At 48.4% G+C, this 12,140-nt stretch overlaps 1 protein-coding gene across 1 annotated transcript; it reads right to left on the bottom strand.

Moving 5' to 3' along the window:
* Window positions 1-267: 267 nt before the first annotated feature.
* Window positions 268-4,976, bottom strand: LOC132586079 (peripheral myelin protein 22-like). Its single transcript, XM_060258022.1, has 5 exons — window positions 4,911-4,976; window positions 4,034-4,213; window positions 3,278-3,424; window positions 2,222-2,350; window positions 268-565 (listed from the first exon to the last, which is right to left on the bottom strand). The coding sequence occupies exons 1-5, from the start codon at window positions 4,954-4,956 to the stop codon at window positions 522-524; spliced, it is 546 nt and encodes a 181-aa protein (XP_060114005.1). The 5' UTR covers window positions 4,957-4,976; the 3' UTR covers window positions 268-521.
* Window positions 4,977-12,140: the final 7,164 nt, after the last annotated feature.

Below are 12,140 nucleotides of genomic sequence, written 5' to 3'. Positions count from 1 at the left end.
AAGGATTGGACCAGGGGGTCCAATTCTATGAGCCCCAAAAGAGGGTGCCCCTATCCTTCATTATTTTCTATGGAAGGAAGGCATTTGAAAAGGTGTGCTGTCCCTTTAAATGTGATGGCCAGAACTCCCTTGGAGTTCAATTATGCTTGTCACACCCTTGCTCCTGGCTGCACCCCAATGTCTCCTGGCTCCACCCCCAAAGTCCCCAGATATTTCTTGAATTGGACTTGGCAGCCCTATACAAATCAACTGTATTCCCACAGGATCTCCAGATTGCCCTTTATTTATATCAACGCACCTGTGTGAGTCTCTTTATTCTGACTACAGGGGCAAAGAACAGTACTGAATGTTAAAAAGTAATTTCTTCACACAAAAGCAAACAACTCAAAGGGGAGAAAATCATTTTCCTTTCCTTCGAAAGTGGGGATGTTGCCTTTCTTTTTTTTTCTTCCAGATTGAGTTCCCTGGATCTGAACTCTGCCCAAACAGCTGAGAACCAGACACCATCCCAAAGTTACCGTTCATGTTTCTGTAGGACTAGAGATTGTCTTGTAAGCGAGCCCAGCTGCCAAGGGAAAAAAGAAAAATTATCAGGGCAAAAGACAAAGTAGGCTGACGGCACATCACCAGAAGCATCCAGTCCACTGGTGGATTTCTCTTCTCAGTCAATCCCCAAAGCTCAGCACTACCAGTTTAGCACCTGAGGCTATCTCAAAGCAAGCCCACCTGTCAGGAGTGAAAAGAAATGTCTTCAGCATAAAGGTTAAAGGTGGAATTCTAGCAGGAGCTCCTTTGCATATTAGGCCACACACCCCTGATGTAGCCAATCCTCCAAGAGCTTACAAGGCTCTTTTTTGTAAGCTCTTGGACAATTGGCTACATCAGGGGTGTTTGGCCTAATATGCAAAGGAGCACCTGCTAGAATTCCACCTCGATAAAGGGGAAGTAGAAGGGGGCATCTCCAGAACCACTGACGGTTCTCACTACTCAGCCAATCCTCAAAGTCCCTCCATGCTGATAGTTCAAGACTTATACCAGGGCTTTGCCTCCTTTTGTAATGAAAGAGCCAAACTAGAGCAGGTATAAGAGCAGGTATAAGGAAGCCCAGTAGTGTAACTGAAAGTTATAACATCGCTGATAATTGAAACATTCATTAAATATCCATACAGTCTTTCCAGCTCAAACACAACAGCCTGAAATGGCACACACATGAGCATCCTGGCATAAATCTGTCCATAGTTCATACTTGGAGGATCCCTGCTCACCTCTGTTGTTCCACTTTCTGAAAAGCATCTCTAAGAAGCTCTTGAGTCCCAGATAAATCTTTGTCTGCCCTTTCCTTCTCATAACAGTTCTTTTCCTGGCACCCTACCTACCCTCGCAATATGCTTATCTTTAAGGGGTCAAGGTAGTCCCCTGTGCAAGCAGCAGTCATTTCTGACTCTGGGGTGATGTCGCATCACAATGTGTTCATGGCAGATTTTTTACGGGGTGGTTTGCCACGGCCTTCCCCAGTCATCTATGCTTTCCCCCCAGCAAGCTGGGGACTCATTTTACTGACCTCAGAAGGATGGAAGGCTGAGTTAACCTCGAGCCGGGTACCTGAAAACCCAGCTACCACTGGGGATTGAACTCAGATTGTGAGCAGAGCTTGGTCTGCAGTACTGCAGCATCAACACTCTGCACCACAGGGTCCTTATACTTATCTTAGGGAGTGTCTATTCTTTTCTTTTTTTTCTAGCTAGGAGCCCCGTGGCGCAGAGTGGTAAAGCTGCAGTACTGCAGTCCAAGCTCTGCTCACATCCTGAGTTTGATCCTGGTGGAAGCTGGTTCAGGTAGCCGGCTCCAGGTTGACTCAGCCTTCCATCCTTCCGAGGTCAGTAAAATGAGTACCCAGCTTGCTGGGGGTAAAGCGTAGATGACTGGGGAAGGCAATGGCAAACCACCCCATAACAAAAGTCTGTCAAGAAAATGTTGTGATGTGATGTCACCCCATGGGTCAGTAATGACTCCATGCTTGCACAGGGGGTCTATCTTTATCTTTATTCTTTTTTAAACTATTGTCTTTGGTTCCTTACTGAGCCATAATGGTATCTTGAGCCAGAATTTGCAGGGTGTTGATGTTATCACTTTCAGAATGACTCCAAATCATTTTAAAGATAATCTTGAAAAAAGATAAATTACATTATGATTAGTTCTAATCATTCAAATATATACTCACCAGTTATAAGAAACAGCGGGAACGAGGCCCAGCCAGTACTATGGGACCATCCAAACCATGACTCAAGGTGTGAGAATTGACGTTTGTACATTATTGTGAATTTGGACATAGCCAACATTGCGCAAACACCTGGAAATGCAGAAAAGAGGAAGGAAGGAAGGAAGGAAGGAAGGAAGGAAGGAAGGAAGGAAGGAAGGAAGGAAGGAAGGAAGGAAGGAAGGAAGGAAGGAAGGAAGGAAGAAAGAAAGAAAGAAAGAAAGAAAGAAAGAAAGAAAGAAAGAAAGAAAGAAAGAAAGAAAGAAAGAAAGAAAGAAAGAAAGAAAGAGAAAGAAAGAAAAAGAAAGAAAGAAAGAAAGAAAGAAAGAAAGAAAGAAAGAAAGAAAGAAAGAAAGAAAGAAAGAAAGAAAGAAAGAAAGAAAGAAAGAAAGAAAGAAAGAAAGCCCTTTTAGAATCATAGAATCATAGATTTGAAAAGGGCCTCCAAGATCATCTAGTCCAACCCCCTGCACAATGCAGGAAACTCACAAATACCTCCCATATATGCTCCCAGTCACACTCTTTACCCAAAAGATGGCAGAAAAACCAACATCAGGATCCCTGGCCAAACTGGCCTGGAGAAAAATTACTACCTGACCTGAAAGTGGTGAAAAGCAGGGGTCATTTTGTAGAAAGAGGTGGTGGAGCTCACCCAGGGATTGTTATGCAGCTGCACCTACTATTCAATAGACAAGGTAGGTAGGTGGGGAGGAGGAGGGGGAACCCTCCGAAAGGATCAGGAGCTTTGCTCCTGTGAGCTCCTGCTGAATTCAAGGCCTTGTGAAAAGCATTCCCTGGGCATGTAAGAAAGGGGCCCAAGAACTAAGCACTGATTCAATCCATCCTGCCCTCCTTCTCATGTTCTGTCCCAATTGAAGGGGGGGAAAGTGGGGAATAAATGAAGTAATCATTCAATTGATAAGAAATGAAATAAATATTTAAAATAAAAAGGTGTAGCAAACCTGTGCAATGAACGGAACTGTGGGAATCCCAATACTTCTAGCCAATTAAACGACATACCTGCCAGAAAGCTGGCCTTTGACGAAAAACGCTGTATGGAAACGGAGGTAGCGTGGGTGTAGAAAAATGAGGCACAAAGACAAAAGAATGAAGTGGTGCCGAAAATCATCCCTAACGACAAGAAGGCTCGGGCGGCGTGTTCATGAGCTGCAACGAAACAAAACAGGCAGGGGCCAAGGGGTTATATGTACATTGATGAAACACAGCAAAAAAAAAAAGCAAATTTGATGTGTAGGTGTGTATGATTACATCCCCATTCTTGAGTGTGTGTGTTGTGTTTTAGCAATGTACAGAATAGTATGTCGGCAATTGCATGGTGTAATATGAACAGGAATCTAGATGTAAAAACAGTGCAAGCTGTATAGCTTTTTATAGTGTGTTCCAGTCACAGGATAATAAGAATTGGGAGGGACCATGGCTCAATGGCGGAGCATCTGCTCGGCACGCAGAATGTCCTAGGTTCCATCCCTGGCATCTCCTGCTAACAAGAGACCAGGCAGTAGGTGGTGTGAAAGACCTCAGCCTGAGACCCAGGAGAGCAACCAGTTTGAGTAGACAGCGTCGACTTTGATGGATCAAGGGTCTGTTTCAGTATAAGGCAGCTTCATGTATTCATGTGAATCACTGCAGAAATCTACCCCCACCCCACAACACACACACATTTAATCCCAATGACAGAATGACTGCTTGGGTTTACCATGTCTGTAGTTGTCCTGTCCCAGGACAGGGAAGATCTGACTTTGCATATCACCTTACCGTGTGCCTCCATCCCATATGACATACATTTTTCAGCATGACATATTCGCCATAGTCCTGTGCGCGTGCCCTCCGAATCCACTGTCCAGTAGTCTGAAACCAGGGCAACGATGAGCAGCAAGAGGCTCACGAAGGAGAAGCAGCAGGCAGTGATCTGAAGGATGGTCCTTGGGGGCAAACCTGTGGGGAAAGCGTGGAGGTTATGGCATGTGTACATAGGCCCGTTTAGGTATGCACACAGCAGTGACCAAGTAATGGAAAACTTCTACAATGCTCCATGTGTGGAGAGAACTGCAGAAGGCTTAGGAGACATGAGGTGATGTTATTGTCACTGTAGATCTCTGTGGAGGCAGGGTTCTGTTTTTGGTTTCCCTTTCTTAGCTCCTCCCCCCCTTAGCCCTGCCTCCCCTCTTAAAGAAGGATGTCCAGGGGCAGCCTTCCTTTCCTGTCCCCATGCCCTGGGTTCTGTGGGGGTGTGGTCTTGGCACAGCAGAAGTAGCCACCATGGCTCAGGATGTGGCCTCTAAATGGCCTCCTCGCCGTGCCCCTCTTCAGTGGCTTGGTTCTGGGCTCTCCAGCATTCAGCCACGGCAGCAGTTTGCCAGGCCCGGCATGTGCAGAGCCTCACTCGACAGGGGCTGGGCAGGGCTTGCAGCTATGTCACCATTTCACTCCCCTGCGGCGGGGCGGACTGGGGCTCTTCGACAGTGGCGCAGGTGGCAGGGACTGACAGCAGTCACTCAGGGATTGTTGGGGGGCTCTGTCCCGGGGTTGTCGTCATTGGGCTGGTCGGGTCTGGGGTGGGGTGTGGCCGCCATCTCGAGTCCCAACCTGAGGCTGTTGCGACAGTTATACTAGTCGCACACTGGTTGCCTACCTGTTCGTTGCACCTCCTCTACTGTCGTTTGCTCCAAATCCCCCATCAGTCTCTGATCAATGATGGTCCCATCTAAGGGAAAGGAACAGGTGTACTTCAGAACAATGGTTTTTAAAAAGGCACTCTGTAAGTAGTCTGCAGTGCCCCTATGCACATCCCAGCAGCCTTTGCAGGTTTTCCTAAAACTATTCTCAGTCATACCTATCTGCGGGACCGCCTTGCTCCACATGTTCCCCAGAGAGCACTGCAATCAAGCTCTCAAAATCTTTTGGCTGTCCCTGGGCTAAAAGAAGAAGAAGAAGATATTGGATTTATATCCCGCCCTCCACTCCGAAGAGTCTCAGAGCGGCTCACAATCTCCTTTACCTTCCTCCCCCCACAACAGACACCCTGTGAGGTGGGTGGGGCTGGAGAGGGCTCTCACAGCAGCTGCCCTTTCAAGGACAACCTCTGCCAGAGCTATGGCTGACCCAAGGCCATTCCAGCAGGTGCAAGTGGAGGAGTGGGGAATCAAACCCGGTTCTCCCAGATAAGAGTCCGCACACTTAACCACTACACCAAACTGGCTAGGCTAGGCTTAATTCCACCAGAGCAAGAGCCTTCTCGGTTGTGGCCCCAATACATTGGAACACCCTCCCAGAAGCCATCAGGGCCCTGCGGGACTTCTCGCAGTTCTGAGGGCCTGCAAGACTCAACTGTTTCCGAATGGCATATAACATCTAATGGGAGAGGGCTGCCAACACATCTAGATCTATCACGCTTTAGCACTAACTGCCTAGGATCAGTGCGCATGAGAAAGAAAATACTACATGATCCGCCTGAAGTAGCACCATTGCCATTTATCTGATTGTTTTATCGTTTTAATATTGCTTTTGTTTACTGTCTGTTTTATGCTGTTAGCTGCCTTGAGTCTGTATAGAATGGGCGGGATATAAGTATAACGTAAATAAAATAAATGAATAAATGATGCACCTTCCAGAGCTGACTGTTCAAGCAGCAATGTGAAGGTTCTTGGGAAACCATTGGTGTTTGTGCTCTCTTGAGAGGACACCTTCCACATGTGGAAGGTGAGGCATATCACTACCGTCAGTGTGACTGATGCTTGGGAACACATGTACAATGTGACCACCTTCAATGGAAGAGCGTCAAGGGACAATAGAGCCATAGTATACCAGATAGAGGCAATAGAGCAAATAGTATTCCGGATTCGCTACAAGGTGCTGGTTATTACCTTCATAGCCCTACATGGCCAAGGTCCTGTCTACCTTAGGGACCATCTCTCCCCACATGTTCCCCAGAGGGTACTTAGATCCGGGATGCAGAATTTATTGTCGATCCCCGGGCCGAGAAAGGCAAGGCTGAAGTAGGGTTGCCAAATCCAATCCAAGAAATATCTGGGGACTTTGAGGGTGGAGCCAGGAGACATTGGGGGTGGAGCCAGGAGCAAGGGTATGACAAACATCACTGAACTCCAAAGGGAGCTCTGGCCATCACATTTAAAGGGACCACACACCTTTTATATGCCTTCCCTCCATTGGAAATAACAGAGGACAGAGGTTCATAGAATTGGACGCTGTGGTCCAATCTTTTTTAAACTTGGACGGTATTTTGAGGAGAGGCATTGGATGCTATGCTGCAAATTTGGTGCCTCTACCTAAAGAAACAGCCCCTTAGAGCCCCAGATACCTGCAGATCAATTCTCTGTTATTCCCTATGGGAATCGGTCTCCATAGGGAATAATGAGTGCCCAGCAGACATTTCCCTCCCTTTCACCCGCTTTCTGATGACATGACCCTGAAGCAGGAGGAGGGCTTCCAAACTGGGGGATCCCCTGCCCCCACCTGGGGATTGGCAACCCTAGGCTGAAGTCTACTAGAGAGAGCCTTCTCAATTGTGGCCCCCTGCTGGTGGAACCAACTTCCAGAAGAAGTAAGGGCCTTGCGGGACCTTGCTGAGTTCCGCAAGGCCTGTAAAACAGCATTATTTCGACTCGCTTTCAGCTGAATAATGGTATAAGAGGACACCCAACATTGCTGAACATACTGAAATTAATGATACTAGCACCAAAATTGTTTCAAATTGTTTTAAGCTATTTGTTATTATTAACTTGGTTTAATTGTTAGACTCTAATGATTATCCATTGTTTTATTGTTTTAGTTTGATTGTTGTGAGCCACCCTGAGCCTGCTTCGGTGGGGAGGGCAGGATATAAATCCAATAAATAAGCAAACAAACAAATAAATAAATATAGCGGCATGCATGTGGTGAGCCCACCATCTCCCCCCAAACCAAATACTTGGGTTAAGCTGTCTGTTTGGAGAGCTAAGCTGTGGAGTCTTGTGAGCAGAAATTCTACTTTGTGAGCTCCTGGCATTAAAGTTATAAGCTTTTTGCATAAATAAGTTTGCTCTGGGGCCGTTTTTCTTGAGCTAAGACAAAAATGTGTGAGCTGGAGGCTAAAAAAACCTGTGAGCTAGCTCACACTAACTCAGGTTAGAGGGCCGGCCACCGGCCACCATCACAAAAAGGGCCTCACAGGACCTTTTTGAACCTAAGTTCAGCAATGGTACCCCAATAATTTTGGCAATGCCACCCTTATAACACCAGCGGCCCAAAATTCTCCACACAATATAAGAATTTGAGGTTCATGGTAGCCATGGTGGGGGTTATGGATGGGGCATTGTGGGGATTATAGGGATTTGGGGGTTGAGGGATCTTGGGAAAACATACGACACATGCCTGCCTCTTCCTCCTCTTGGACACACTCCATCTCAGAGCTCAACAGACCCTCTGACTCCTGAAAGGGGGCAACATTCTCTTCCACATTGGCAGGTACAGTCCACACTTTGTTATTGCTGGTGGTCCTCCTGGGCCAAACTTCAGCATCGCCTCCAAGGATCCTGTCCAGGTGCTCATAGAAAGTACCGGTGAACCTGCTGCTCCCGTACTGGGAATTTGGAGCCACAACCCTCTTGTATTCAAGCTCAGCCGTTTAATCTTGGTGCGGCCCTCAAGGGCTGAGCTGTTGTGCTCATATTTGGCCATTCCCTTTACTATATACCATAGAGATCAATGTCCCTGTGGGTCTGTCTTAGGGCATTCTGAGAAACTCACCTCACAAGGTGAGGAGATCCAAGGACTCTTCTCTCTTCCAAGAAATACCTAGGACACTGGCCATTTTAAAGTTCCATTTTCTCTGCCCACAGTGTTCTGTCACTTGGCATGGAGTGTCGTTCCAGCTAGGGAATGATGGCCCCCGAACGCTCAGCCTTAATGGGGACTATTTGGGTGATTACAGACTGGCATTTTAGGCCAACTCAGAGACGGCTCTGAAATCAACTGAAAAAATCCCTGCACGCAGAAACATCTTCCGCCCATCCCCATCCCGCACTCACCTAGGCTTCCCAACCCTCCTGCCCTGGCGGGGGACCCCAGGATTTCCAGCCTCTTCCCCCACTCCCCAAAAAAACGGAAGCGGGGGGAGGGAGGAAATGGCACCAAGGAGCGCGGCGAGCCGCCCCATCTCGGAGCGGGCGACGCCGCTGCACGGCTGCCGCCTCTTCTCCGCTCACCGTAGCTGGTCCTCCGAGATAGGCTCACGCTGAGCCCATCTCGGAGCAGCTAAGATGAAGCCGAGAAGAGGCAGCAGCAGCGCAGCGCCATCGCCCGCTCCGCCTCTGAGGTAAAATCAGAGAAGGGGAGGGGGGAGGCAGGCCCGGGGCGTGGCGAGCCGTGAATCTGGTTCCTTCTGATTTCACCTCAGAGGCGGAGCGGGCGATGGCGCTGCGCTGCTGCCACCTCTTCTCGGCTTCATTTTAGCTGCTCCTCCGAGATGGGCTCAGCCTGAGCCCATCTCGGAGGAGCAGCTACAGTGAGCAGAGAAGAGGCGGCAGCAGCGCAGCGGCCGCCCGCTCCGAGATGGGGCAGCTCGCCATGCTCCTTGGCGCCGTTCCCCCCTCCCCCCCAGTGTCTCCTGGCTCCACCCCCAAAGTCCCCAGATATTTCTGAAATTGGACTTGGCAACCCTACACTCACCCCATCCTCTGGCCTCCACAGGCCAGCTCAAAAAGCTACCACTTCTGAAGTGGTAGTAAATTCTGAGCTGAAAGCCAGTTGCCCTATCTGCATCTGGAAGAAGCAGGGTGGATGCAAGGCACCTTGGCAGTGTGAAACGCCCAAGCCATCCCAAGCTGCCCTAAGCCGCCACCACTTCTTCTCCTTCTTCTTCTTCTTCTCCTCCTTCTCCTCCTCCTCCTTCTGTAAAACCTAACCAGTTGCTTGAGCACATGAGCACTTCCTAGAATCATGGGGATAAAGAAGGGGAGGAGTTCCCCTAAGGAAAACTTTCTGTCCCAATGAAAACTGGCAATCTGGTGGACCTACCTATTGGGCATTTAAGCATGTCTACACTGATGTGGCTGATCATAGGCAATTGAGTGCCTTTTTTACTTACACTTACAGCCTTTAAAAAAAAAAGGTGCCAAAAAAGACTACTGCCAAAGGAACACATTGAAAACAGAGCTGCCAGAGACTTTTGTGAAGGCACAGTTGTTAACACACTCATGGGAGAACCATGCGCTTCACACCCAACATCTGGACTTCTCCTCAAGTGTATCATATTAACTTTTCACAGAGGCGGCAACCCAACAGTGTTCTGGGTGGGGGTGAGGAGACTAGCATTAGATAGGTTGAGGGCTGTCAGGCTGGCTACCAAGAGGCTCTTCCCCACACTAAGGTTCTCAACAAGGTACACACAGCAGAACAGCACCTCTGTCACCACTGAGAAACAGTTAGCAGGGGGTAGACAAGGACATCTCCATGGGTCTCATGGCGACTAATGACAATGCAAACATTAGGGCAGTGTTGGGTTGCCAATCCTCAGGTGGGAGCAGGGGATCCCCTGGTTTGGAGGCCCTCCCGCCACTGCAGAGTCATCAGAAAGCAAGGGGGGGAGTTAAATGTCTGCTGGGCACACCATTATTCCCTATGGGGACTGATAATGGAGAATTGACCCGCAGGTATCTGAGGCTCTGTGGGAGCTGTTTTTTGAGATAAAGGCACCACATTTTCAGCATAGCATCCAGTGCCTCTCTTCAAAAGACCCTCCAAGTTTTAAAAAAGATTGGGCCACGGGGTCCAATTCTATGAGCCCCCAAAGAAGGTGCCCCTATCCTTCATTATTTCCAATGGAGGGAAGGCACTGAAAAGAAGAAGAAGAAGATATTGGATTTATATCCCGCCCTCCACTCCGAAGAGTCTCAGAGCGGCTCACAATCTCCTTTACCTTCCTCCCCCACAACAGACACCCTGTGAGGTGGGTGGGGCTGGAGAGGGCTCTCACAGCAGCTGCCCTTTCAAGGACAACCTCTACCAGAGCTATGGCTGACCCAAGGCCATCTCAGCAGGTGCAAGTGGAGGAGTGGGGAATCAAACCCAGTTCTCCCAGATAAGAGGCCGCACACTTAACCACTACACCAAACTGGCTCTCCTCCACACTAAGGTGTATAGTCCCTCTTATATGTGATGGCCAGAACTCCCTTTGGAGTTTGTCACAACCTTGCTCCTGGCTCCACCCCCCAAAGTCTCCTGGATCCACCCCCAAAGTCTCCAGGTATTTCTTGAATTGGACTTGGCAACCCTAGGGCAGTGATGCAGGCACCGGGCTTCAGGCATATTTATGGCATGGCTCACCTTCTCCACCTTGTGGTTAAGAATGCCTTAGGTCTGGGTTCTGCAAAGAATCCAGGGCTGGTGATTCCTGGCATCTTCTCCAGAAATGCCTGCATTTCACGGGTCACCTCGCATGCAGCACAAAGGCTGCCCATATGCTGTGTGAGAAGCAGGTGCTGACGGGCGTTCCAGAGCGCTGCCTGGTCTGTGACATCAGCACTCACTGGAACTTCTCCTATGCCATTTGTGAGCATTTGGTTGGCATCTGCGAGCAGCCACTGTTTTTCTGCAGCCGTGGCCGCCAGCATTTGAAATAGTTTGTAAAGAGTCTGAAGTATAATTGTGTGAGCTCTCACAAACCTTAAAGACGACACATTTTTCAGAACGGACATTAATATATAGTGATTAGATGGCCTTGACGGCTTTTTTCTTAGCACTTCTTTCTTCATGCTACATCCACGGTGGGAGTCCCATTTTTTTGTGCTGCACATTTCAGGGGGCAGATGACAGCCCGGACCTCCTGGATCTGAGATCCAGGTAGTGTGGAAGAACAGCCATCTCAACCAGGGTGAACAGTTAACTGTGTCTCAGACTGTGGGGTCCTTAAGCAACTACACATAGTTGCTCCTATCTGACACGCAACCCCTAGACCCAGCCATTTCCATGATCCAGCTGACTTCTGCAAAGATGGTCACCTCGATGCCAATGTTCCCTCTAAGCTGAGGAGTCTTGTGAGCAAAAACTCTACTTTGTGAGCTACTGGCATTTAGGTTGTGAGCTATTGGCATTCAAGTTGTGAGCTACTGCATCCATTTGTTTGCTCTGGGATCATTTTTTCCTGATCTAAGGCAAAAATGTGTGAGCTAGAGGCTAAAAAAACTGCAGGCTCACACTAACTCAGCTTAGAGGGAACACTGCTTGTTGCTGTCCCTTAGCCTAAGAGTTCAGAGGGGTCATACAGGAGAGTCAGAGAGATAGATAGGAAAGTACAGGATGCCCTTCCTGTCTTCTGCTCGACCACTGTCCTTTGATATTTAGATATCTCTCAAGGAAAAGGTCCTTCCTTCCTTTCAAGCTACCACCCCTTCTCTCACACACACATGCAACTGTCTCCATCTTAGAAGCATGGAAACGGGATGCTCACCTGCCTTCATGACCTTAGCTGGATAGCCAGAGTAGAATGTCTTCACATTTCCAAGGCTTTTTTTTTTTAAGCAGGAATGCACAGGAACACAGTTCCGGCTTGTTTGGCATCAGGAGGTGTGGCCTAATACGTAACTGAGTTCCTGCTGGGCTTTTTCTGTAAATAAAGTCCTGTGCAAAACAATGGTGATGTCAGGGGGTGTGGCCTAATATGCCAATGAGCTCCTGCTGGGCTTTTTCCATCTGAAATGGAATTATTTTAATAAGGAGGTCATGTATATACTTCGGAAACTACAAGCAGGCTCTGTGTGTAATCGTGTTGCTATATGAATTGGCACATGCACAAGCTTACAGTAGCTACTGCTGGCATGGCAAACCTAGTGAAATCTTCTAAACACAAAGATCCGGGCATAGGGAA

This window comes from Heteronotia binoei, chromosome 17 (assembly GCF_032191835.1).
Source record: "Heteronotia binoei isolate CCM8104 ecotype False Entrance Well chromosome 17, APGP_CSIRO_Hbin_v1, whole genome shotgun sequence".
Taxonomy (NCBI): domain Eukaryota; kingdom Metazoa; phylum Chordata; class Lepidosauria; order Squamata; family Gekkonidae; genus Heteronotia; species Heteronotia binoei.
This window is presented reverse-complemented; position numbering and strand designations above follow the sequence as displayed.